Source organism: Bacillus rossius, chromosome 3, assembly GCF_032445375.1.
Source record: "Bacillus rossius redtenbacheri isolate Brsri chromosome 3, Brsri_v3, whole genome shotgun sequence".
In the NCBI taxonomy this organism is placed as follows: domain Eukaryota; kingdom Metazoa; phylum Arthropoda; class Insecta; order Phasmatodea; family Bacillidae; genus Bacillus; species Bacillus rossius.
The window spans coordinates 40,220,146-40,247,825 of record NC_086332.1 but is presented as its reverse complement, the minus strand read 5'-3'; the positions used below and the strand labels follow the sequence as shown (position 1 = coordinate 40,247,825).

At 40.4% G+C, this 27,680-nt stretch overlaps 1 protein-coding gene across 1 annotated transcript in view; it reads right to left on the bottom strand.

Annotated features, from left to right (window-relative positions):
- Positions 1–27,680, bottom strand: part of LOC134530553 (atrial natriuretic peptide-converting enzyme-like) — a 109,600-nt gene that overhangs the window by 34,167 nt on the left and 47,753 nt on the right. The window contains exons 2-4 of the mRNA XM_063365479.1: positions 4,580–4,763; positions 2,631–2,844; positions 1,046–1,212 (exon numbers count right to left, since the gene is read on the bottom strand). Coding sequence (XP_063221549.1) covers positions 1,046–1,212; positions 2,631–2,844; positions 4,580–4,763 — 565 coding nt within the window. The remainder of the gene's footprint in view (positions 1–1,045; positions 1,213–2,630; positions 2,845–4,579; positions 4,764–27,680) is intronic.

Sequence of the window (27,680 nt, the reverse complement as noted above, 5' to 3'; positions counted from 1 at the left end):
CTTCTTTGGGTGCGATGAGAATAAAATTTCAAGGCCGAATTTTAATGCAACGTTTTCGTGAAACATTGTTGGAAAAGTTTTTGACGCGAAAAGGCCAAAGCACATGTACTTGGCCGAAGATTTATATAGTTGTGTTTTAAATAAATCGCCAAGGAAGTTTCACTTCTATCACGTGTACTGAGTGTACGTGAGTCCTGTTTTATCTATTCGTGATAGGCTAAAACTCAAACACTTTTTTTGAGCTGCTTTTGCGATTGACCCACAGTTTACATGGAGAATTCTGAGCCAATGAAAAACACTCATTGAAGTATGAAATCACAGATAACCCAGTTGAGACGGCTCTCAATTAAGCAATTGATGTTTTACCCAACCATGTAGGTATTACTGTGGAGGCCATTCCGTTCCGGTACCTAAAAATTCCTCAAAGCACTGTGGTTTCTTCTTCCTCCTGGTTTGGTGGCATTATCTTCAACCAGAGGGCAGTTTATTTTAGTCGAGTCACCGATGTCCAGTCTTATAGTTAACATATTCCTATTGACCCAGTGAAGAGCAGAATAAGTTTCTCTCACCAGACACAGCTAACATGAACATAGTGTTTAAATAAAACTGTAATGAGCAGTAACATTTTACCTTGAAATGCATAATGGCACCTAGATATAAGCAGGCGTGCTTATGGTGTCGAATCTTGACTAAATACAATTTTTTTTTATTTACAAGGACGGAAATTGGTAATTTACTTTGGCCAGCACTCACAAAAAAATTATTCAATTTGAAGAAACGGTGAAACGGTAACCGATTGTTATAGTCTTTAATAAATAGCGATATTAAATCAAAGGTAACAACATACAGTGTGAGAAAATAAATACGTACCCAGCTGGAAAAAAAATATTGGTGCTTTGAAATAAAAATTATGCCTCTTTTTCTCGTGTCAGTAGAACTATTTCTAAATTCATGTTTGCCTATCAAGCCTTATGGCACTAAAATGGAAGCCCTAAAGTTCCAGGTTGTGCGAGTTGAGCCCCCTGAGAAACGGACCCGGCCTTACCTCTGACGTCGATGCTGTCCGGGTCGATGGTGAGGTTGGCGAAGTAGACCGGCGACTCGGCGGTCGCCTCCCGCAGCAGGATGCTGGCGATGTGGCTCGGCTGTATCTCGTACCAGTAGGGGTTGAAGTGCAGGTTGAAGTGGACCACCAGGTGTTTCCCCTCCACGCTGCACCGACCACCACAGTTCGCGTCACGCGCGGCTCTCCGCGGTACAAAGGGAGCTCCCTCCTCCTGCCACGACCCAGCGGGGTGCAAACTGTAGGCCGTATATGCCCACTAAAGAATATGTGTGGTTGAGAAATGCCAACTCAAAAATTAACATAGAAACTTAAACATAATGACTTAAATAAAAAAGTAATATTACAGACATTATTAGTCAGAAATTTATGGAAAGGTGTAAACTATTATAATTTAAAAAAATAAATAAAAAATAAAAATTGTTGACCGTGTTCAATTATTTGGTAGCAATTGAATAAGCATGGCTGCCATGTGCACTTGTGCAGGCGCGTGCCCGTGTGTATTTTTTTTTTAAATTGAAACTGAAGTTACAATTTTCAACACTTATACTTCGCAGCTATGCAGTTTTTATTTTCTGAAACAAAATATAATGCACTTTCATAGTGTTTTGGTTGTTCCGTAGTTGGAAAATAGATAATATGAAACATTTATGGTGAATATTTCCAGCTTGCTACCAAGATAATTAAATGCCGCCAAAAATAATCCCAAAGTATTATATTTTCCATTATAATCAATACGCCACTTCGTTAATAACCATCCAATAAATTATAAACGAATAATGTTTGTGAAATTGACTTTTTTTTTAAATTTAAGTTATTACGTTTAAGAAATTTAAATGTTTTCCTCATATTTGAAACTTAATTTTTGATGTTGGCATCTCAAAAGCACATTTTGTTTAGTAGCCATATTCGGCCTATTCAGTTGCGCCCCCTGGGTGGGAGGCTGAAGGCCAGGTATCAGAGGGGCGTGTCTAATTCCAGCATAATAAATATTATTCTCAAAAAAAATTTTAAATGTTAGTGAATAGTTTAGTTTAATATTAATATATTTTTTTTTATTTATAAAAAAAATTTGTTGCTGGCAGTGGCGTAGCCAGGATTTGTGTATGGGGGGGTGTTGAGAAGCATGCCCCCCCCCCCCCCCGTCGTATTAATGCGGGGGGTCCAGGGGTCCTCCCCCGGGAAAATTAGGATTTTAATGTGTAAAATAGTGCTATTTTAGCAGTTTTCGGTTTGTAAATTTAAATATTGTAATGGTAAAAATTGTATTAATTTAATATTTTAATATAAAAATTGTTTGAGTGATGAATAAAAAATTGATTAAATATTTGGTGCTAGGAAGGGGGGTTTGAACCCCTAATCCCCCCCCCCCCGGCTACGCCACTGGTTGCTGGTATAGGAAAATGCCACAAGCTTAAAATCCCTTTATCTAACTGCCGGAAATTGGAATATCAAGATTGGCGATTCAAAACGCCAATACAACATCGAGCGACATGATTCGAGAGGCCCGCGCTCGTGACGCTAGTTCGTGACCCAGCCGCCAGTGGCGCCGGGGTTGCAGACTGACCCGTCGAGCGCCAGCACCTCGGCGCGGTCGAAGGCCACGCGCAGGTCGCTGCGCCGGAACAGCAGGTTGAGCCGCTCGCGGTAGTCGCGCGCGCGCCGCCGGAACTGCTGCGTCGAGGGGTCGGCGAGACGCAGCTGGAAGCTGTCCCCCTCGAGCACGCGCAGCACGGCCTGGAACACCTGCCCCGCCGGCGCCTCCGCCGCCAGGAACGAGTCTGCCGACACACGCGACGCTCCTGTGAGTCAGCAGGGACAACATCCCTGTCTGCAACTGCGTCGGCGCGGTCCGACTAAAGTAGTCACCACAGCGCAGTAAATAACAGAGCGCCGAAATAAGTATCCATAAGTAAAAATGGAAATATTCGTTCGAAATCTTAAATCTCCGAAAGTTCTTCACCGATTGCTTTGCAATTTTAACGCATAGTTTGCATTGGAATACGTGGGTGTATATAGCTATGTCACACCTGTTACAGGTAAAAAAGATAGATAAATATATACACACACACACACACACACACATATATATATATATATATATATATATATGAATGTCTGAGTTCGTCTTCTGTTTTGTAAAGGTAAATATATAGATAGGAAGATACAGACATAGTTGAACCGAGAGGTACAGAGAGATATAGATAGGGAGATAGATAGAAACAGATACGTAGAGAGATATAGAGAGTGATGTGGAGAGATATGGACAGATATATAGATATAGAGAAATACATTGTATATGTATACCTACTTCAAATAAATTACAAAAAAAAAAATGAAGAGGCATAGCAACGCATGCCGGGCATTAGCCAGTACTATCTATTATAAAAATTACAGCCAGTTTAGCCACCCTCCCCCCCCCCCTCCAACTAATTTGGTGCCCGGGACACAAGCCCCGTCTGCCCCCTCTAGTTACGTCCCAGCTTATCATTTAACTATTTCAAGGAAAACATGTGACTATCGATGTACAGTTTGTAATTGTAAATAAACCCACACGCCGTTGTTTACACGAGAGTGAATCTTGTCAAATATTGTAATAGGATAATATGGGAAACTCCGGCCAATTAGCATTGGCGAAGCGCGAGACACCAGACTGCAGCGCATTCTAGCGGCGTGGACTGAAGAAAGCCCCGCGTAATTCAATTTTACGTGCATATTAAAGGCAACATGTTTACACAATTAAGTGCTGTTTTTACCAAAACTAGAAATTCAAACACATTTAATGATATTATTCATACAGAACTGTTCTCAGGCTTTATTTAAAGGTATGTGTCAAAGATAGATATGTAATTATGTGCAAAATATAATCTATCAAAATAACTGAACAAGTAGTAGGCCTATGTAGTATCTAATTGGTTTTCCAGCTGTTTTATTTTTAAGGAAACAAGAACAACTAGTTTTAGTAACGGAAGTAAATTGTATGTATGAAATTAATTTCTCACCTGAAAATGTGACTGCATTTTAAATAAAAATCCTTAATTAAACCGGGAGAAACTGCTTCAAACAAATCATGTTACAAGAATAGTAAGGAATTATAATAAATAATTACTTTATAATAAGAGACAAAAATATAAAACAAAGAGGTTAAAATTGTGAATGCGCGAAACGCGAAACACTGCGTTGGGTCCGCTGGAAATCTGAAAAAAAAAGACTTTGAGCAGTTAGTAACGTTGTAATTTTTGCAGCCAAACACCACACAAATATTTCCGGCCATTCTGAATTACTGTTCACATAATAATGTGTTTATTTATTCGCAAATAGAACCATCATCTTATAGCACCAAACACACTACAATACCTTTTACCGCCGTTTCCAAAGCGTAGGTTCAGTCCACGCCGCCAGGTTCGCTGAACAACATGTCTCGCATTTTTTTTTGTCAGTTTCCCATATTATCCTATTACAATATTTGATCTTGTCAGTTCGACAGGCGAGTCGCAAGGAGCCGGGCGGACTCACAGCCGAGGTAGATGCCGGTGGCGGAGACCAGCAGGAACATGAGGAAGGCGGTGACGATGTAGCAGCCGCAGCGGTACTGGCCGCCCAGCTTGCGGGTGAAGCGGATGTCGCTGTCGCACGACAAGATGGAGGACGGCGTGTCGGAGCGCGCCAGGTGGCGCGTGCTGGCGGTGCTCGACGACAGCTGCGGCAAAAAGAAACAAAACGACGCGCTCAATCATCACACCTGCTCTCCCGCCCGCCACTCGGTGCACGGGCTGGCGCGCTTTCCGTCATGGCCGCAGACGGGGTCCCAGTGTGATGTGGGAGATCGGGGTAGGCGCCAGCAGGGCTGAGGACACAGCCAACTGTCTGGTTAGCTGAGTGAGGCAAGGAGCTAAGGTAATGACTGTGCTGGGTTGCCCTAGCCTGGTCAAGCTGAGGCTCTAACACCTTCCTGATCAAAGGGAGGAGTATTCCATTGACAGCTCTGTCTTAATATTACTTGCTCTGGAATGTAAAAAAAATGGATCTGTAAGCCGACTCCCAATCAACCCTTAAAGGGTGCACATTTGGGAGGACTAGTGGAGGATGCCGACCATTAGCTGACACTTTCCGTCATAGCCGCATACAGTTGCATTCAGCAGAGAAGTTAAGGTCCGTTCTATAATTTCGCCCAAGTGGAGAATACGGATCACGTACGCTGATAACGTGAATCACGGAAAGGAGTATCTGCAGCTTTTTTTCCCCTAACCAAACTTATTCTAAGTGTATTGTGTTGGGAGGAGTCCGGGTTAGGGAAGAGACTAGTGCGTCTCAGGCCAAAGCCTATACGCCTTTATCATGCGGGGTTTCAACCATGCAGTGAGTGTAGCATCCATCGTGTGCTTTAATCGGGGATTGGCCAGCCATGGAGGCGATTGATGACATGACTAACTTCCTTTTCTTAACTCTGGACTATAACTAGTTAGATGGGCTCAGGTAAGAGCGTGTGTGGGGAGAAAGGATGGGGGATCCTAAAAAGTCTATCATTTTCACAAACAAAAGGAAAGAAAATGAAAGTAAACAGCGGATAAAGTAATTCTAACCCCTTCCCCCCTAACCAGCCATGAAATAAAATCTGCATACGTTTCTGTATGCAGTGTCATAAATGCGGATCATATAGTCTACTAAATATGGATATGGACCGCGTGCCCAAGCTGTGCAGTAGAATATTTTTTTAAGGCTATCACTGTACGCGATACCGTTAAAAAAGGGGTGATAAGAGCAATTACAAACAATTATAGTTTCCTCGAATATTCTACAGGTATTAGAAATCATTTAATTAAAACTTCTATGTTTTGTAGTGTTTGTGTAGGATTTTGATTGAAGAAATTTGTATGTAAAGATTCGCCCTGTTTTTTCAGTTCATCTAGTTTTACATTATTTACCAACAGAACGCAGCTGGGGCGATCTTTGAAGTTATTACATCTAATAGCACTGCACATGTGTACTTTCCATTGTATAATATGTTTGATATTAATTTACTAGTGAAATTAAATATGTTATACTTAAATAAATAGTTTACACGCAATAGTTTGAACAAACTACGTATCTCTGCTTAAGTTCCAGGGCTCCATACGGTGGCCAGATAAAGTTAACAGGTTCACCCTCTACTGACTGAGGAAAGAGCTTAAAGCGAGAAAACAACAAAGCAGTACTCGCGCATGCGCTTATCTATAAAACTGTTTGAGTTACTCTTCAATTGTGACCTTTAACCAATACTCTACAACGCTTTCAGTTGATACTAATTGAATTTTTTTAACTGGAACATTGTTTCGTGGACAAACTGTATATGATTATCTACAATTATGTACCGTTCCTCTCACGCGAACCTGCGGACTGCTGTTCTGCACCACTCACGCTCACATACTTACATAAAGACACTGTACAGCTTTTACATACTATTGTAAAAATGTCCACATTATGCATTTTAACTTATCTATGTGTAAATATGGTGGCATTACAAAACATCATTAATTTTTTTGTTTAATCTCGTGTGATAACGTCGTACAGTTGCTTGAAGACGACATCTGCCTCGCTCGGCGGCCGTCAGCACACGTGTCTTGTCGGCGCGGCGGATGAAAGTGATTGGAGGGCCGGCGTGAGTCACCGGGCGGACAGTCCGGTTATGTCGTGTCAGGAGGGGAGAAAGTCACGACACCTTGGGTGAGTGTGTGTGTGGGGACACGACTTTTCATGGCCGACTTTTACGAGTCCTCGCTTCTGCTTTGTTCTTCCTCTTGCTGGAACTTGTAACGTGTAGGAAATTTGTTCCACAGTACCGGTACTTAGAGAAAATTACCTAATTTAATACTAATTGGGTTGAAAATACATGTGGTGTTCATATATAACATACAAGTTCGTGTTCCACTATGTCTTCTTGTAAACTATAATTTTTTTAAGTGGTATAAAAATACAAGTTCAATAATTTACAGGTGGGCAGAAAACTTGTAAGTTAATGCTACTTTGTTCTTTGGGTGTTTATTTTTAAACAATTATTATATTAAGAAACCTATTTTTATGTTCTTGGAATTTTTAAGGTAACCTAAACCACGAACAATAAAGCGTTTCTAGACTTCGACCACTGTCATGCGGTTTTTAACACAACAAATCTCGTCGATTTTGAAAATAGGGCTATTTCTGAGGCGTGTTAAATTCATTTAAAGACAAGTTTTATCTTTCATTTGTAGCTCTTATATAATCTATTTAATTTTATTTATTACCTTGGGATTAGATGGTTTTTACTTCCTCTGCTCATCTTGTTACCATACTTAAAAAAATAAAAATACTGTAATCTCTTTGTTGCCTTTTCAAATTCCATTAGCTGACAGTTTGTAATTTATTCGGTGTAAAAGTAAAAAAAAGACGCAAGTGTTAGTCAAGTTATTGTGGAATAGAAACCATTAGTACCAGTATGTTGTAACTTGTAATTAGTCATTTACTGTGGAAAAGGACTCAGATCGGGCGCTCGCTGCGAGCCGAGCTCACGCATTGCCGTGCTTCGTTTCGCAACAACTGGCGACGTTCGTCCGGCCGCTGTTACCTGTTGCGTATAAATTAATTACAAGTGAATTGCCAGCAGTGACGTTTAGCCAGCCGTCCGTCTTCCCTGCTAGTCACGCTGCCCTTCTGGCGTCGGGGTTGTGCGGCTTGCCTATCCACAGGCGCGCCCAGTTCCTATATCTAGGCCAGGAGTCGGGAGACCGCGGCTCTTTCCACAGCATGTTACGGCTCTGCAACTCACTGCGCTAATGACTACCATATCGGTTTTTACATTTACGTGTTTTTTTTTCCTAAGTAGCCTTTATTTTTAAGACTTCATGTTGAAATTGTGAATAAAATATTTTGATTTTATCACGGTTTTTTTATCGTTTTAAAATTTCATGTAGATACAGAGAAAAAAACACGTTGCGGCTCTCTAAAAAAAATTTAGAGAATCTGTTCACCTAATATCTGGCTCATCTCACTCGAAAGTTTGCCGACCCCTGCACTAGATGAAAACCGCTCTGTTCTCTCAGACCCTACCATCACCAAACTGTATCGTTTCAATTAATACCCATTTTAGTGCGGATACATTAAGGAACTATATATATATATATATATATATATATATATATATATATATATTACTATATCTATACACAGATAGGACACTCATGTGGCTGAAGGATTTTTTTTTGTTAATGTTTTTTAGGACTATGCTTATTGTTTAAGACACACAATTACATTCACAAAATCACGTCTAAAATTCAAATTTTCATTTTTCTATTTACAGATGATTTACAGTTTCCAGGAAAAGTACTGGAACGTAAAGGTTGATCAATATGAACATAAAATTATAAAGGAAACCGCGTGATGTCACAGCATTGAATTGTTTAGGACACTCATGTGGCTGAAGGATTTTTTTTGTTAATGTTTTTTAGGACTATGCTTATTGTTTAAGACACACAATTACATTCACAAAATCACGTCTAAAATTCAAATTTTCATTTTTCTATTTACAGATGATTTACAGTTTCCAGGAAAAGTACTGGAACGTAAAGGTTGATCAATATGAACATAAAATTCTAAAGGAAACCGCGTGATGTCACAGCATTGAATTGTTTGATTGCTGGTTGCACACGACCGACAGTGTGCAGTGTCTGTGGCGGGTGACCTCGAGGTCCCAGGCGCGATTCTCGCCCGAGTCTGGAACTATCCACTCGTGGGAACTGTGTGGTGTGTTGGCCCTTCACATCCACGCTGCGGAGGGCGACTGCAAACCACAGCAGGATCATCCTGCGTGGAAACCGCTGCGGCGTCCCCTCGGGCAGCCGTGTTTGGACACGAGTGTCAAGGACTCGCCATCATCATCATCATCATCATCGTCATCGCAGACACAGCTAACGGCAGTTTCTCAGCTCGAGCTAATGACAGTGTGAACAAAAACCAGAAATGTGTAACGTCTAACCACGGTTATGAGCAAATTCATGTGTTCTCATGTTGCAATATACACGTATAATATGAAACTCAGACACAAAATTTAACGTATAATTCTATAATAATAATAATGCCGAGCGTGATACATATACGGAAAATTGGGTTTCTAGACGCGAATCACAAGGTATTTCACAAAACACTGTAGCTTTTTCTTGTAGTATTGACACCATATTTCGCGAAATGATTCCGAGACTGGATGAGAGTTAAAAAACTGTAGCATTGTCTGTGTTTCGTGAGTGAGGTGAGTTTCTTTCAGGTGCATGTCGATTGTTACAACACCATCACAGTAATTCGGTGCGGAAGCAAACGCGTCGTAAGTGACTCGGTCCAATATGTAAAGCAACGACTTCTCTCGCAGACGGCCGCCAATCACAGGTTTCAGTTTTTTTTTCTGGAAAAATGGCCGCCCCTAGGTATTGGCTGTGGTCGGAGAGAGGTGTTCTCCCGCACTCGAAGGGGCCAATGATAACCGTACTTATGCAAGCCCACAATTCGCTTCAATCGAAGAAAAATCTAGTGTTTCCTGAAATACCTTGACGCGAAATGTATTCGCGAAACACAGGTGTCCCTAAGTAGTCACGGGGCAGGACTGTGCTGGTGAAATTATTTGCATCTGCGTTTGTTTAAGTTGTTTATTCGTCAACGGTTTTTGCTTTAAAACAGAATGTTTGGTCGGGACAGCTGCGCATGTCTGGTTGCCCATGAATGATTACGAGTTGGTGATCGGCCTGGAGGTGAAGGGACAACGCAGTCTCCAGTTCTCAAACCGGGAAGGAAGTTTTTTTCGCGAGTGAAACTGAGCATGTGCTCCGTATAGGGAAAAAATAATTTCTTAAAAAAGAAAAAGTTCCCTGGCCGTGAATTGAATTCTGAACCTTTCTACGTCCACATTGTTGTTTAAAGTTTTGACAGTTTTTTTTTCGACAGTTTCATTGAATTTGAAAATATTTTTTGGCTATTTCAAACGATACGAATTCACGCCCATGCATTATTACGCAGTGCTCGAACCCAAACCCCTCGCACCGGGAGCCGGCGTGCCCCGAATGCTCGGCGGAGGTTGGCACCACTGTGTCGACGCGTCGGACTCTGTGAGCGTCGCCGTGATAACCAACCGTATGCAGCGAATGGGAACAGCTCGGGTAAATCCTCCGGCCCAACGGTTTGTTCGTTGTCTCGAGGACTTTACGTCGGCGTGTTCCTGCTCACGTAGACTAGACAAGAAGATAGAGAGAGGGGTGTGTGTGTGTGTTGGGGGGGGGGGGGGGGGGGCGCACTCGTCGGAATGGAGAATACGTGTCGGAGCCACGATGCCGTAACGGTCCTTGTAGTTTCCCATCCTGCCGGCCACCACACGCGTGCTGCCCTCTGCGAGACGCTGGCCGAACTAACACAGCTGCGATAACCTCGTCCAAGGAGTATCAAGTAAACAGAGATTCCATCCTAATGTTAAACAAGATTCATTTTTTTCCCTCTGAAATTGGTTACTAACTAATCTGACACGACCAACCACACAGCATAAAACAAAATAAATTTAATTTTCTCCCGAATGACATCATCGGGTTCTAGGTCTCTTTCAGAATTTTTCGATCTAAATCTAATCAATACATTTATACGTTTTAATAAATATACATTTAAATAAAATATCGGCTGTTTTGTATTTCCGTGTATTGATATTCATTAAAAATTTTTTAAGTATATTCATAAGATTTTATTAGACAGTTACGGTTTTATTCGCTGATGGTCTTAAAGAATGTTAGGTTAACCTAGTTGTTTCACAATTCATAACCATCTTTGGCTCCTAAAATCGCTAATAGTTTATTTTTTCACATTTTGTTTATATTATAATGTTCAATAGTGACTGACTGTTACAAATAGTTTCTCCTGTGAAATAATAATTAGTGTTTAGTAGCATTTAATTTTTTTGGTCAGAATGACTACAACTGTAATAATACCGTAGTTGACACTAATTTATGGTCTTATAAAAATCAAGAAATAGTATAATTGAAAATGTAATAAAACTTATTATGGTTAACAACGGTATACAATATAAGACTTTTATTTTTAACAATCCGGGTAGTATCAATTTGGCAACAGTGCTCGCCATTTGCTCTGTACTGAAATCCAAGCGTGAAACAGACTATAGCTTGTGCACGTGGCCCGTTGCACACGTTCCAGCCAACAGCACGCTCGGGCGAATAGTTCAATGTTAATAATGTCTCGTAATGAAGTGCTCGTGTAAGCCAGGCGGGGTGCAGAGCTTCAGAAGGACGAGAGCGATTTAAAAACTTGCGTGATATATCTTGAGTTCCATCCGTTTCAAAGAATTAATAAGTAAAGATAAATTTTAAGGTTTAAATGTTAGCCGTGTTCTCGCGTCTTATCTCTGGAAAAAAAAAAACATTAAAAAGTTTTTGGAAATTGTAGCACAGAATCTTGAAAGAAAAAAAAAACTAACTTTGCCAACATCTCTAAACAAAGTTAGTCTTTTAAAAGAGGCCCCGTAGAACATGTGTGAAAATACAGTAGAGTGTGACAAGAAACTACCTAGAGGAGGTTCTGCAAATATCCTGCGTTGACCTCGAAGCACTGTGCAGACGATACCACGTGTTCTGAAAAGGGCTGGCGAATACATCTTGGGAGACGGCCTGGACAACTGCAATAGTGTTCTTCTGGAATGCTTCAAGTGTGTGAGGTCCCTCCAGAGCTCCACTCAAGATGAAATCATGGTGCAATAAACCTGGAGAAAGAGGTTGCCAGAGTTGGTTGTACCAGGCATATAACGGGGCCTCTTTTAAAATACTCGCCTTGTGTTTATTTCTACGTCATAAGATGTTGCGGATACAGGAATAGGAATAGTATCTGTTTAAAACATACACATATTCGTACTTGTTCGCCAAACTGGCGAAAGGTGCTTGAATGATATCGGTACCGATAAAATATTGGCCTGAATATATCGATATTTTTGATATGTCGGTCTATTATAACACACAAACCTTTACTCATTCTTTACTTAGTGTAAAATTATTATTTAGGTATATGCTATATCGAGTTCTTGATACATCTAAGCTTATACAAAGGAATATCTTAACACAAATTCAGTTCTTTCCACAAAAAGTGAATATAGCTAATTTTTATTATTATATTTAATTTGTACTGCCCTTGCCCAACAGTTGATCTGTCACTGCATTGCAAAGCTTCAACTAACCAATCTATGAAATTCCCTACTGTCAACTCCAATATTTCCCATATTAACCTCATTTTTAAAAAAAATTTGTTCTTTACGAAGCCTTTGGTCACATTTTTCTTATTTTGTCTGCCATATTTATGTAAATAATATTACACTTTTAATAAAATTGTTTATTTTACCTTAAAAAATTATTTTATTCAAATTTCATATTATCGGAAAAAATATCGATATCAAAAACATATATGCAATACTAGTATGTACGAATAAAAACAAAGTTATTTTCAGAAATAATATAAAGAAACGTTTCTTTTTTTTTAGGGGGAGAGAGAGAGCTGTGTAACAGGAGACTATAACAGTACCGTGGACCGCAGCAACTCGTGCTGGGAGCATCGGGGTTACGGGTCACGGGGGGTACTTGTGGAGGGGGAGCAGCGGAAACCGGATACCGCGTGTCACCGCAACTGGTCCACACCCGAGACAACCCCCCTCCCCCTCTCGCTTCAGCCGTGCACGCCACTACCCGAACCCCTGCCCCTGACAGCATCGCGGCCTCACGCCACTGCGGCGTTGCCAGTGTTGCCAGATTGGGGATCAAGTTTTTTGACCAAAACAGAATTGAAGGATTTGCCAACCTAAACAAACCCAAAAGGCATATAATGTAGGGAATTCGTTTAGTACGATTAATTTTCCTCTGACTTAGAAGCAAAACATGTTTGGTGCATAGTTGACAAAGACTGTTTATAGATTTATTTTGCATGAAAAAATAGTTTGATTTCCTGTTACGTGTTTTCATACTACAGAATGTTTATAATGCATCAAAGAAATAATCATGTAATCATGAACTTTATTTCTGAAGTCTGTTTTGAACGAACTACCTAGATGAAATTTTGATCACGGTATTTTTACAATATATTTGAGATTTAAATATAGTTTTGAAGTAGATGATTTGGGGGGGGGGGGGGGGGGTTAACTACAGTCTCCTCGAGACTTGAGATCTCAGCGCTCGAACCTCGGTTACGGTTGATAAGCTTGATCGCAAACTTTCAGGTGAAGAATTTTGGCTTCATTATTTAGTAAAATACAAGTTAGTATTTTTGGTTTCTCTGACGAGTAACACGTATTAAATTGCTTATTTTAACTCATTAAAAAATTCTTCATTAAAATTGTAACTAGTAAAATATCAAAAAACATAAAGAAAATTCTTTAAAATTTAGACACCTCACTTGCTTTTATTTCAGATAAATTGTTTTAGAGTTGACATTTACGTGAGAGTTATTTGACCTTTTCAAGCTCTTTGTTTTCCCATACGTCCTTCACTATTGTAAAGACTCGGTGAAACAGTAACAATTCCATTCTCGCTGGTTACGATCCTGATTCACGTCATGTGTTGATTTGGCGAGCGTTCACGATATCGCTTTCAAGCGCAAACCACGCTGTGCATTTCAAAGCGAAGAACATTTTTATAGAAGAAGTAAGGAAAAGTTAATTTAAATTTTTAAATATTAAAACAAAAAATTTGGTTGTTTGTAAAGTCGGTTTACGGACGATAGTTTAACATGACAACGTCATAACAAAACATTGATGAAAATATTGCATACTTTTATAAATAAAATTGAATCTTTTTTTTAATTATCACTATTTTGTATGGATACAAAGAAGGAGTGAAATGAAATCTACAATTTAATTGATAAATTTACTTTTATTTGCACCCATTAATTCAAATATTTTTATTACTTTAACGAAGGTATTATTTCAACTATAACTTTTATACATGTTTGCTATTTAACTTCTTCCAATCTGTGTTATTCTGTTAAGGATAGGACGATGGTAGGAAAATGAGGAAACGAATAGGAGTGTTTCAAGGATGATGTGAAGGAAAATAGCTTACCCAACACCAAGATGCAGTCAAAAATAATATATTTGCGCCACGGACTCTGCAGCTATGCTAGGAGGAACGGGTTAGCAAAGAGCAATGAAAATGTTACATTGAAATGCATGAAAACAGAATTACGCCACGGACTCGGTCGCAATGCTAGGAGGTTCAGGTTAGCAAAGAGCAATATAAAATGAGCGTAACGGGATACAGCGAAACGGGACAATGTGCGTAACGGGACACTTTTTCGCGTGCAGACGGCGTTCATCGATTTATTAGACGTCACGTCAAAAACTTAGGTCCTGTCCCACTGTCAAAATTTTGCTACCTGCTCTTTCCAATTCAGTTGGTCAAACAATTTTCGGAAGTTTATATGGTCATCGAAATGTTACTAGAAAGTCACATTTGTTTGTAAAGTTGGAAGACTTGAGTTGTCATGTAAGATTTCTCAATACTGGACAATTATAATATTTGTTAAAGGTTTGACGAAATCAACCAATCAGAATCGTAAAATGTAATTGGTGGATGTTTTCGAAGGACATGTGGGAGAAGAAAGATGCTGTAAAGATAAAATAATGTTTACATGCATTAATGTCTTCTGTAAGGCTATTTATCTGGAAAATCAAATGATGTGTCTATAAATTTTAAAGATCAAAAGCAATAATTTTTTAGAAACAAGCATTTATGTGATTTAAAAATACAATTTTTTCAATGTAACAAATACTTGAAAATCATATGTTTTAATTTTCCACCCAGAACTGAAATGCATTATATTGTTACGAACGTGAGCAAGCCGGGACACGTGCAGGTGCAGAGCTGGCTGGCGGCTGCCGCAACATGATATGCGCCGCGCGTGCCTGGAAGATAACAAGGATTGTCGCTACTACTTCCCGCGCGGCGCCCTGCCTTTGACACAACTGAAACTTGACAGCTGCGGAGTTACGCGAACCGCCGACACATGTTTCGAGAGATTTCTGCCGTCGTTTCGGCGCGGAATGACGCGACTAGCCCCGGCCGCGCTCGTGAGTTCCAGAAATGGTGGCTGATATATAAAAAGAGGATGTCAGCCTGAGCGGGAGAGTTCAGAGAGTCAGTGAGAGTTCAGGCGGGAGTTTTCCCGCGGCGAAGTTTCCGGGCAATAGTGTCGCGGGCGCGACGGAGTCCCGAGCGAAGTTCCGAGCGAGGCGTCGAGCGAATTCTCGGCGAAGGCAAGTGCGTCGGTGGCGGCGGAGTGCGGCGACGGAGTCCCGCGGCAGAGACCCACGAGAGGTGCTGCGGCGAGAGTTGTGCCAGAGGTGCAGCGCAGCGAGGTGTGCGGTGTGTGAAAACGAGTGACTGGGGAAGCAACATTTTTAAGTGCAATTGATTATTTGCCATCTTAGATTATTTGGAAGTGACATAAGTAGTGGCAATAAATAAAACTGTGTGTGTGATAAAAATCTTTAATTGGGCTATCCTTTACGAACCCGCGGTAAATCGTAACAATATATATAAAATTGAAACTGAAAAGGTTTGAACTAGCTCACTCCAATAATAAACTTTCATTTAATGAGAGGATTAAACACGTGTTTGAAGTTATCTGCCCAACTTAATTTGAAGGAGAATATTAAAAGCAATATTTCGTCTAATATTACTTTGTTATCAAATAAATTGGTGGGTGAAGAAAATTGGTAGTGTGACGTAGAACATAAAACATGCAGTTACTTTTACGCACTTTTCCCACTTTCGTATGCAAGTTTTTGTCACAGCTTAAAATTTTGTGGCCAACTTTCAGCAGATCACCAGGCTGCTGGCGGCCCACATTCCGGGCTGCAGAAGTGGTACGACTGGCGTGCCACCGCACCGAGCAAGTTGGCCACACTGCCAGAAGCGCGGCCATGCTCGGCGACTGCCGCGCCGCTGTGGTCAGCGAGGTAACTAGGCCTCTCTCGGTCAAGTTCACCAGCCATGGGACTTGCCTTTCTAGGGTGAACATTAAAAAAAAAAAAAAAATTAAACCAGTTTGGGAGGGAGGGCGAATATTCTGTGTAAGCACTGTAAGCAGTGCTTACAGTTTGAAAATATTTTGCATGTTTGCTAGACTTACTATATTTTGTAGTTTCAATGATACACGCTTGAATGGCGAGCACATAGCCACTCCCATACCACGTTTGTCTCTTCCATTCTGACTCTTCGCAATCTGTGATTGTAATTGCTGGACACCCCTCTCTCTAACCGTGCTTCATCCCTACTGGCTGGCTGCCTACTCACCCTCTTGCCCTGTGGGGGGCGCGGAATACTGCCATACTGAAAAACTACCATAATGAAAAAATTCCGCCTGGCCTCTTCGAAAAAGGCGAAAAAGTACCATAACGGAAAACTGCCATAGCGAGACGGAATTCTGCCATATTTTCTTATACACCCCATGTAATATGTACAGCAGCATTGTTCTTGAAGTAGTGTATAGAAACCTCGGTAGGTAGCGCTGTCAACCCTCTAGCTGTTTCTCAGGTTAACTTTAAAGCTGTCATAGTTGCAATCACAAATCACCGCATAGATCGCTCACTAGTAGAAACAAATGTTACCAAAAAAATTTATTGGGAGCAGGAGTGTATTCTTATTACGACGATTTGTAAAAAAAAAAAGGGCACGGGGGAATTCTGCCAAAATTTCTTATACATTCTACGGAATGAGGAAAACGGCCTGTAACTAGCTTCATAGACTGGAATAATTAAAATACCTAATTGTAGATCATTATTTAATGAGTTCAAATCCAACGCAAATAATTAAGGGTTTTACTTATATAATGTTTTCATTATTAGGGTGATAGAACACAAAAAACTCATATATTAAGGTTTTTAATATCAATATTAAATTATTTAAAGTCAACAAAATATATTTTTAAGATGCTGAAATGCGAGGAAAGTATTTTTGTGTAGTGTAGAAGGCACAGGTCAAGCAGCACTGGCGCTCTAAGGTAGACACAGGCTCCTGCATCGAATGTCGGTGGGCTTGGCTCAGGCTTGCAGTCTTTCAAAAATAAACTCTACTAAAATTTAAATATTTTATATATTAGGATATAAAAAATGTTACAGCACCTATAAACGAATTATGATACATAAAATAACAACAAAAACACATTAACATAGGACATACACTGATAAATATCCAAAACTTTGCGACAGAAAACGATACAACACAACACACAGATAGATAAAGATTGTTAAAGTTCATGTTAACTAATTGGTTACTTTGGTTTTCACGAAAATCTTAAACAGAAACTAAAATGGTGTATACAAAATAAATATGTAGATTACAAAAGTTAAAAATAACTTTTTGCTTAAGTTTTTTTACCAATGAATGTTTCTATATTATTCAAAAATAATTATAATATTTTACACATTTTATAGTAACTAATGGTTTTAAGTGTCAATAATTATGTAATTGCAAGTTGAATTTCTTAATACAAACCGAGATATTATGTATTAACCAACAAAAAATGGTAATAAAATGTATATACTAAAAAGTGCATCACTGATTGAACGTCTAATAAATAGAAAATGCAAATAGTTTATTTTATAGAAATGTAGCATATTCAAAATAATTTAAATGCCTGAAATTTTCAATTCTATTCTAATTAAAATTAGTTGATGCAGAGAAAGTTATAAGTTTAATAAGACTTAAAGATCTTCATGTGTTGCTAATAGTATTTATTATCTACATGTTGTTGAGAAAAAAGCTTGGCATCCAATACAATTCGAAGGTCTTAAAAGGGGACACCACGGTTAATGTCATTATTTACTATGTAATAATTCTAATTAATTGAATTGTTTTTTTTTTCTTTCGTAAAGTTATACAATAAATGCTATCGTAATTCAGAGAAGTTTGTTAACTTGAAAATCAGATCTGGACAGCTGAAATATCTTGCTGAATAGTTTCACAAACATATTAACATATTTCCCAATTATATATATATATATATATATATTTCATCTGCATCTTTTCTTGATCAATTCTGATTACAGTTGGAATATTATTTATTAAATATTAAAGAGTAGTTGCGGAACACATAATATCATGAAATTGTATTTGCAAATTTGACTGAAAGGGTCTATTTGTAAGATAATTTATATATATGTGTGTGTGCATATATATATAATATAAATCTCTTTTTCACCATTAACGTCCATATTTATTTTTTTAAATAGAAATGGCTAACAAAAAGAAAATATTAAGGAAAAGGCCGTTGTGGGGTCCCTCGCCCCTAACCACATACACTATTTACCAGAGATATTTGTAAAAGTTGATTTCAAAAGTGCTTATTTCGTGGCGAGGAAAACAACCACATATTTGCGGAGTAAATGGGATGAGGGGAAGGCGGCCAAGTGAAAGCCTCGATCCTTCATGCGGAATGACCTCTGAACCTGAGACCTGAGCACTCGAAGGAGGTAGTGAGGTCGCCCCGAGACGCGGCTAAACCCCCCCCCCCCCCTTACAAACCCGGGGCAAGGTCACTTGCACACAGCAGCGAAGCAGCATGCACGAGGAGTGAGTTGGAGATAGCGGCCCACGTCCCAGGAGTACAGGCTATAGTGCTTCCCACCTCATCCTGACACTTCTGAACTCCTGCAGTGTTCGCTTACATACTCACAACTCAACCATCACTTTTTTTTTGCTCATTTCAAATTTTCATGTAGAAACGTGTTAAAATAAGGTTGTAGTAGATTTTTTTTATGAGTTATAGATAGGGACCCCTGTATTTCGCGAATACATTTCGTGTCAAGGTATTTCACAAAATACTGTAGCTTTTTCTAAGAGTCGTGGCAAATTGTGAGGGTGCAGCAGTACGGTGACCACATTCTCATTAGCCCCGTCAAGAGCGGGACGACACCTCTCACCGACCTCAGCCAATAACCACAGGAGAAAAGCTACAGTATTTTGTGGAATACCTTGACACGAAATGTATTGGCGAAATACAGGTGTCCCTAGTTATAGAGCTGTGGAAACGAATTATTGAATAAATAAACTTGTAGTGAGCGGCCACGACACAATTAGTAGAGACCTGCAAAATTCGCGGTTTCGATGCCCTTCAGGATAGACAGCACATACCCCTGTACACTCGGGCAAATAAAGCAAGTTCATTGGCTGCCGACTTGTAAGTCGTCTCAGATGGTTTGTCTGTGATTCGATCCTTCTTTGGTTGAGGGTTTATAACTGGTTGAGATTCGTCCAGATGAACAGTAAGCCAATAGCAAAATTATCTAAGAGGTATATGTGTTTGAATTCTAGCCTATCACCGAATGAATCCGCGAATTTTGCAGGTCTATAACAATTAGACAAAATTCTTTATAAACAACAGATTGAAGGAAGCATACATCTGGCGAATAAAGGCATGAGAATGCCATCTGCGGGAGAAGGAGGTGTTAACTCAGAACCGGAACAAGTGTTAGACAGGCTATGAATGCCGAAGTTGAAATTATGGGCTCTCGTTTGCAGCAGAAATTAATTACCGTCAGATGTCAGTTCTAAACTGTTTAGGTTTTTGAAGTGATTCTTATTTGCTGAGGGGGCTAAAATTTTCGTTAGATTTTTTTTTTTGGGGGGGGGGGGGGCGGTAGAGGAGAAGACAGTACGGGAGAGGTAGAAATGATGCAGCATAATTGCACACTTGCATGCTTCCATACATGCACACATGCATGCTTGCACACTTGCATACTTACACTCTCGTAGACTTTATACGTGCACACTTGCATACCTGCGCAATAGCATTATTTAGCGCTCAATACTAGCATATAATTTTTTTTTATCTGAGACCTCAGCCAAATAGAATTGTTTCATATACCTAATAATATAATAAGTAGGAACCGGAAAAATTCGCGGTTACAATACCCTCTAGGATAGACTCCACAATCCCCTATGTACTCGGGCAATAGCCACCTGCTCATTGGCTGCTGACTGGTGAGACCTGATAACTAAAGTGCTGATCATTAGATTATTGTATTGCTGAAGGTTTTTCATTGGCACAGAGTCATTCAGTTGAATCGCGATCCAATCACTGAACCAGTATGAACGTAAAAGTGTTTGGATTCTACCATGACGCGAAATAAATCCGCGAATTTTTCCTGTCTCCAGCAATAAGTAGAGACCTGTAAAATTCGCGGATTCATTTTGCGATAGGATAGATTCCAAACACTTTTGACATTATTTTGCTTCAGTGATTGGGCCACAGTTTATCTGAATGACTCTGGGCCAATGAAAAATCTTTAACGGAAGAATTAGCGAATCACGATCATTCCAGTCAACAGGTGTTACGAGACGGTAACCAATCAGCAGATGTAATTTGCACGAGTGCATAGAGGATCATGGAGTCTATCCTTTAGGGATTTGAAATCGCGAATTTTTCCGGTCTCTAGCAATAAGATGTACTTGTGTCGCGCGTGGACTCCACGCACACAAGCTCCGTGCATAGTGGTTGTTCTGGTTCACGATACAGAGCTCGTGCGTGGCGAGTACACGGACGCGCGGCCCTCAGAGTCCGTCACGTGACGGGCTCGGTCCACCAGTCGCGAGGCGCCGCCCGGGTCACGTGACACACACGGGAGCCCGGCTTACACGGCGCTGTTTGGCTTCAACACTAAGAAAACAACGTTGCGTTTACTTCGCTCGATCGCGTTACTTTATTTTTCACGCGAGGATATTCAAATGTCGCACAGAACAAATATACTACGAGGTGTTTTTTTTTTTTTTTTTAAGTTAGCACCTTTTTGGAATTCGGCCCGGTCAGCGTTCCGCGCGCCTTCATCTGTCGGCAAGCCACAGACGCCATTACGGGAACAATCGGCCTAGTTTACGTTTGTTTGCGAGTGTTTAAAATGCCTCCGCCGATTGAGAATCCCGCCGACTGTGAAAAAAACGCGCTGCGATTCGTTTCCTTAGTGCTAAAGGCGCGAGAGCGTCTGAAATTCATCGCTAGTTCAATGAAGTGCACGGAGAAAACATTACGACCGATGGAATGGTACGGAAATAGTTACAAATTTTAGAGAGGTTCGTGATGAGGAACTTCTGTCATTACAGAAGATCTGATGCGGAAAGTTGGCGAAAAATTGAACAGACGTTTTACGATTGCGTGGTTGTAAGACGTGCTGCAGTGGTTGTCAAATAAGGCGGCAGATTTCTAAGCGCATGGGATTCAAAAGCTGGTTGTGCGATACGATGGCTTAATATTGGTGGAAATTATATAGAAAAGTAGATTAAGGTACAATTGTTAAGAAAAGTAAACATTTTTATATCAAAATGCTACAAATTACTAGGGGCAGGCATTTTTCGCGGAAAAAAAAAATCTGAACGCCTATTAGACTGCAACAAGGTAAACCCGCAACAGCGGTTAATTCCTTGTGATTGGCTGCCATCTGCGAGAGAAGTCGTTGCCTTATTTGACCGAGCCACTCAGCACGCGTTTGCTTCCGCACTGAATTACTCTGATTGGTGTTGTAACACTGAACATGCACCTGAAAGAAACTCACCAAATCACGAAACACAGACGATGCTACAGTGTTTGAACTTTCAGCTATACTCTCGCTTCCTTTTGATATTTTTTCGAGCTTCTGTCGGTTGAATTTATTTAACTTTATTTAAATACCAAATTTAATATTTCTGTACTTTGACAACTGCGACCTGCAAGGAGAGTTGGAATGCGGTAGTGGACTCTAGGAGAGGGTAGCCGCGAGAAGAGGTAGAAGGCCACCTGCTCCAGCACGAGAGGCGCCAGAGTGATGTAAGGGAACAGCTCGTGCGCTGCGCACGCCAGCAGACAAGCTCCCGCGATCTGGGGGCGTGTGAACTTTCAGGACCGCCGCGTCTTGCGTCACTCACACGGGCCACTTCACGGAGGAAAAGTGGCCTACGAGGCTGTGTTCGCGTGTCTTAGGTGCAGTGTATTGCCGACCTTTCCCTCCACTGCTGCACCCACAGGTAGGGACTGGAAAAATTCGTGGTTTCAATTACCTCTAGGATAGACTCCACTCCACGATCCTCTATGAACTTGGGCAAATTACGTCTGCTCATTGGCTACTGACTCGTGACACTTCGTTAACTGGGATGCTTGTGATTCGATACTTCTTTTTTTGAGGGTGTTCCATTGGCTCAGAGTCCTTGAGGTAAAATGTGGTCCAATCACTGAAGCAGCATGAAAGTAAACTAGTTTGGATTCTAGCCTATCTCGAAATGAATCCGCGAATTTTTCCGGTCTCTACCCACAGGGCAAGGAAGATAGAGAGAGGCAACTCAATGCTGTAACTGACGCTCTTATGTTCTTTGGGAATCCGAGAATTGTACGGGATTTAGAGGCAACCTAACAACCTGAAATTCGTTAACTTTTGGAAAGTAAGTGTTGGCAACATTGATTTTTTTTGTGGTCGTTCGTTGCTAGGTATATTAACCGTATTACGTTTCAGATGATTTATTTTTCATTAAGTAACAACCAAGAAACTGTGTTAAAATGCTTAATCTTTTGTTTCAAACATTAAAAACTGTATAGCCGCAAAGATTCAGAGCCGAAAATCATAACTATTCTATTGTAAAAAAACACACACACACACACGAGTAAAGCACACACAACATATTTCCTTGAACCCATGATTATTTCATTGCTACCAAAATAATAATACACTAGCAAAAAATATTCCAAAGTATATTTTGCCATTATTATCAATACGTCACTCCGTCAACACACCAATCCACAAATTCTGAACCAAAAATGTTCGTAAATATTCCGTTTTTATTTATGTTATTATGTTTAAGAAATTAAATGCTTTCCTCATATTAATTTGTACTTATTTTTTGACGTTGGCATTTCTAAACCGCGCAGTTTGTTAGTGGCCACATCCTGCCTGTTCAGTCGCGTCTGACTGACCCAGCGCCGCGATCCAAGAACACACCAGCCACTCACTGTTTACGGTAGTTGCTCTTTTGCAATGCATAAATGGAACGAAACATTTCCAAGACTATTTAACAAATATTAATATTCAGCATCTTATAACAAGTTGTAATAATACGCTGTTCTATAGAAAGAACAAAAATACAAATGGGTGTTGGTCTTCTTTAAATTGTAACTCTGTATATTTTTTTATAAGTGGAACATAAATATTCGTTTAAAATTACATATGTTTGTAAATTTGTACATTTACATGAATAATACAAATGTATCACTACAAAATAGTGTTCGCAGTAATACTAGGTTCCGATTATTACCCGGTTGTTTATGGATTGTGTTGTCCCAGTACCTCTAGTAGTTTCAAGTTATTTGTAAACTGTTCCCTGAATAGCGTTCTAGTATAAACTGCGCACATTATAAGCATTAAAAACAAAATAAATTCAAATTAATGAAAAATTTTATTATGTTTTCCGTGATTTAAAAAATATGCTTGAGTGAAACATCATTAAAAAATGAAATTATTCACAAATTTTCGTAAGTAATATTCAATATTTTCTTGATAAAAAGTAATTCATATATATACCTACTGTGTATATATATAAAATCATATCCCTGTTGTTTTTTTAGTCACAATATATTTCTTGTTGTATTACAAACTATTTCTCGGCAACTGGTTTACAAAGAAATCTGTAGTAAAAGTGCAGAAGGTTTTTTTTTCTGTGTACGCAAATGTACACTTTAAATGTGAAATGAAACCCATTAGAACAGGTAACGCTGAACCTAACTGAAAACCGTAAGAAAAAAAAAATCTGCGCGACGAAGCGTGGGACGTAAACAGCAGCAATCCACTCCAGAAACCTGAACGCGAGCGGCGCTTTGCGGGTTACAGAATTCGGCGAACCACAGAATGCCAAATTACATATTACCTTTCACTATTATTGTTTCCAGTCTGGACTGCGTAGATATTCGCGATCTGCAACTTCCAAGACAGTAGTTCTGTCCAACGTCGTGTTCTGAGTGGAGGGGCAGTCTTGTCTCGTTTCAGTGACTCTGAGACATCTTCAGTGTTGTTTTGGAAAAACCTGGTGCGACCAATCCACGCAACGCACTCCGGCCTCGCCCCAATAAGGTTCACACCCGGGAAATCCCGGTCCCGAAAGTACCGGGAATTCCCGGTATTTTTGATATAGTGAAAGAATCGGGAATTTAAAATTGATTCTCGGTTCTTTCGGTACTTTTGGTACTCAACATCGACAGCATATAATTTAGTTTTTATTGCGCGCTAAGGTTACTCTCACTTGATGCTCTCTTCTGGCGAGGCGATCATGCGAGCACTTCTCAGTCGCCAGGCGGTGTGCGGACTGCTGTGTGCCGGTGTCTGTCCAGCCAGTACTCTTTAACAACGATGTTGTTTCCTTTAGGTTTGTTATGAAAAGAATAAATGTTATTTTAAGTTAATAATTCTGTGATTTTGCATGCGTCAAAACGATTATATCTACGAATGTTTTTTTTTCTTCCAAAGTTAAATATTAAGAATAAGGCTGAGAATAAAGTGATTTGTTCACGTCAGCAGATACGTTTTTACTTTTGGTTACCAAAACTTGTTTAATCGTTCAGAACTAACTACTTATTACTAGAGACCTGAAAAATTCGCGGATTCATTTCGCGATAGGATAGAGTCTAAATACTTTTGACATTATTTTGCTTCAGTGATTGGGCTACAGTTTATCTGAAGGACTCTGGGCCAATGAAAAATCTTTAACAGAAGAATTAGCGAATCACGATCATCCCAGTCAACAGGTGTTACGAGTTGGTAACCAATGAGTAGAGACAGGAAAAATTCGTGGATTCATTTCACGATATGCTCGAATCCAAACAACTGTACATTTATATTGCTTCTGTGATTGGCTTACAGTTTATCTAAATGACTTTAAGCCAATGGGAACCTTCAACCAAAAAAGTATCGAATCGCAAGCGTCCCAGTTGACAAGTGTCACGAATGAATAGCCAATGAGCAAGTGGCATTTGCCTGAGTACGTAGAAAATTGTGGAGTCTATCCTAGAGGAATTCGAAAGCGCGAATTTTTCCGATCTCTACCAATGAGCAGAGTAATTTGCACGAGTGCATAGAGGATCATGGAGTCTATCCTATAGGTATTTGAAATCGCGAATTTTTCCGGTCTCTACTTATTACTACTTCAATCACCGATTGCTTCACGGTTAGTAAAATAAAACTACCTAGTAGATAGAGAAAGTGCCGGAAATTGTAGGTTCCGTGGAAGACTGGTGCCGTAATTTCCAATGCTGGAAATCAGTTGCGGTACCGAACACCCGGCGCGCCACGCCCGCCCCGCCGCGGCCGTCGGCGAGGTTCGGCAACAGTCGGCCGGACTCGCCGCGCCGAGATCTCCGGGTCCCGCGGGCACGTGTGAAAGTCCGTTTACGTTGCACAACTAACCACGGCCCCCGGTTTCCGCGCGAGGTTGTTATCCGTTTTATTTTCTCCGGCGGGCGTATCCCTCCCGGCGCGGGGCCGTGTGAAACTGCCGCAGACACGCAGCACAGCCCGCCCTGTGGTACCGCGAGTCACCGCCAGGTAGAGACAGGAGACATTCGCCGGTTCTTTTCGCGATGGGATAAAATCCCAACATGAATAACTCCAAGCTGCTTCCGCTATTGGCGCATAGCTTATATGTAGAGACCGGAAAAATTAGCGGATTCATTTCGTGATAGGCTGAAATTCAAACATGTGTATAATTCTGCTGGTTCTGCTATTGGTTCGCGGTTCAACTGGAGCTCTCTGGGCCAATGAGAGACTATCGACCAAAGAAGCGTCGAATCACAAGCTACCCAGTGGAGACGATTCGCAATTAAGTAACTAATGAACACGCGTGTTTACTTGAGAAGTGCAGAGGATAATGGAGGCTATCCTAGAGGTCATTAAATCCGCGAATTTTTTCGGTCCCTACTTATATGTAGAGACCCGTGAATTTCGCAGAACACCCAGTCGAGACGTCTCACAAGTCAGCAGCCAATGAACAGGTGGCATTTGCCCGAGTGTCTAGAGGATATTGGAGTCTATCCTGAAGGTCATTGAACCCGCGAATTTTTCCGGTCTCTACTTATAGTTAAGGGCACGCATATTTAGCTTAAAGATTCCAAGACTAGATGAAAGTCACAACACTGTATAAGCGTCAAGTGTTTCGTGATTGGGTGAGATTTTTTCAGGCACGTGTCGATGGTTGCAACAACAATCACAGTAATCCAGTGCGGAAGCAAACGCGTCCTGAGTGTCTCGTTCAAACAAGGCAACGACTTCTCTCGCAGACGACCACCAATCACAAGGAAGAAACCACTGCTGCGTGTACCTTATAGCAGTCTAAAAGGCTTTCAGATTTTCCCCCTCAAAATGCCTGCCCCTACTTATAGGGAATACTCTTTGCCTATGAGAAACCCTCATAAAATGAATGATCGAATCAAAGGTCACCAAAATGAGATGTATCATCAGTCGGCAAACAATGAAGAGATGACATTTTCCCGGGCATACTAAGGACTGTGGAGTCTATCGAAGAGGAAATTGAAAACGCGACAACTACCTACAGGACATACCAGTCACGTGCAACTCCCCCCTCCCCCTCCCTGCGGTTAGAGCAGACATTCTCCTCGAAAACATCTGAATTAGACTGCAATAAGGTATTCCCGCGCCAATTGTTTCTTCCTTGTGATTGGTTGCCGTCTCCAAGAAGCGGTATGGCCTTATTTTACAAGGGAACAATCACTAGCGCAGGCATACCTTATTGCGTTTAGATATTTTCGCGAAAAATACATGCCTCTAGCTATGGCTTACGTTTATGAGCCTTATTTCATTACGGCACGGTGAACGATTATGTCACCGTCGAACGTTTCAATTTCACGGAGTAGCCAAGTCCTTGCTAAGCTGATATCGAATGTATTGCCAATTTCTAATTTCAAAATCGCTTGAATATAGTAATAAGATCCAACAAAATGTCGAGGAAAAAGTGAATCAATGAGAAAATTTGTGTTTCTCCTTGTAAATTGATCAAAACTAAAACTAAAATTACTCGTGTGTGAGTAAAGAAACGTTGCATATAAAGAATTTTACTGTTTTCTTCTCTACCCTCCTTTGTAACCTTTTACTGCTGTTTATGATTGTTTTTTTTGGATGACAGATATCGACCGGAACAACAAACTTAAAAAATAATATTTTTCAGGTCATGTATATTTTTTTACCTATTAGATGCTTCTAGTCGAGTGTCCAAAATGTCACATTCAACCCCAGAGCTAAAGGGCAAATGTGCAAACATATTTAAATTATATATATATATAATAACCATTTGAATAATCTACTTTCATTTACACGTTTCTTAAATGAGTCTTCGTAAAAAAAATACGTAATATTTCAAGTTGGCAACAAAAATAGTGATTAAAATATTTGATGAAGTAAGTGGTTTGAAGAAAAGTTTCGTTAATAAGTGTAGTCGCGAACGTGATCTCGTGTTAATAACTGCGAGCAGTTGGCAACACTGGTGCGCGCGGGAGTAGGCAGGGGACGGGGTGAGGAGGGGGAAGCGGCAGTGGCGTGCGATGATGGAGGGCCCTTCACCGGCGC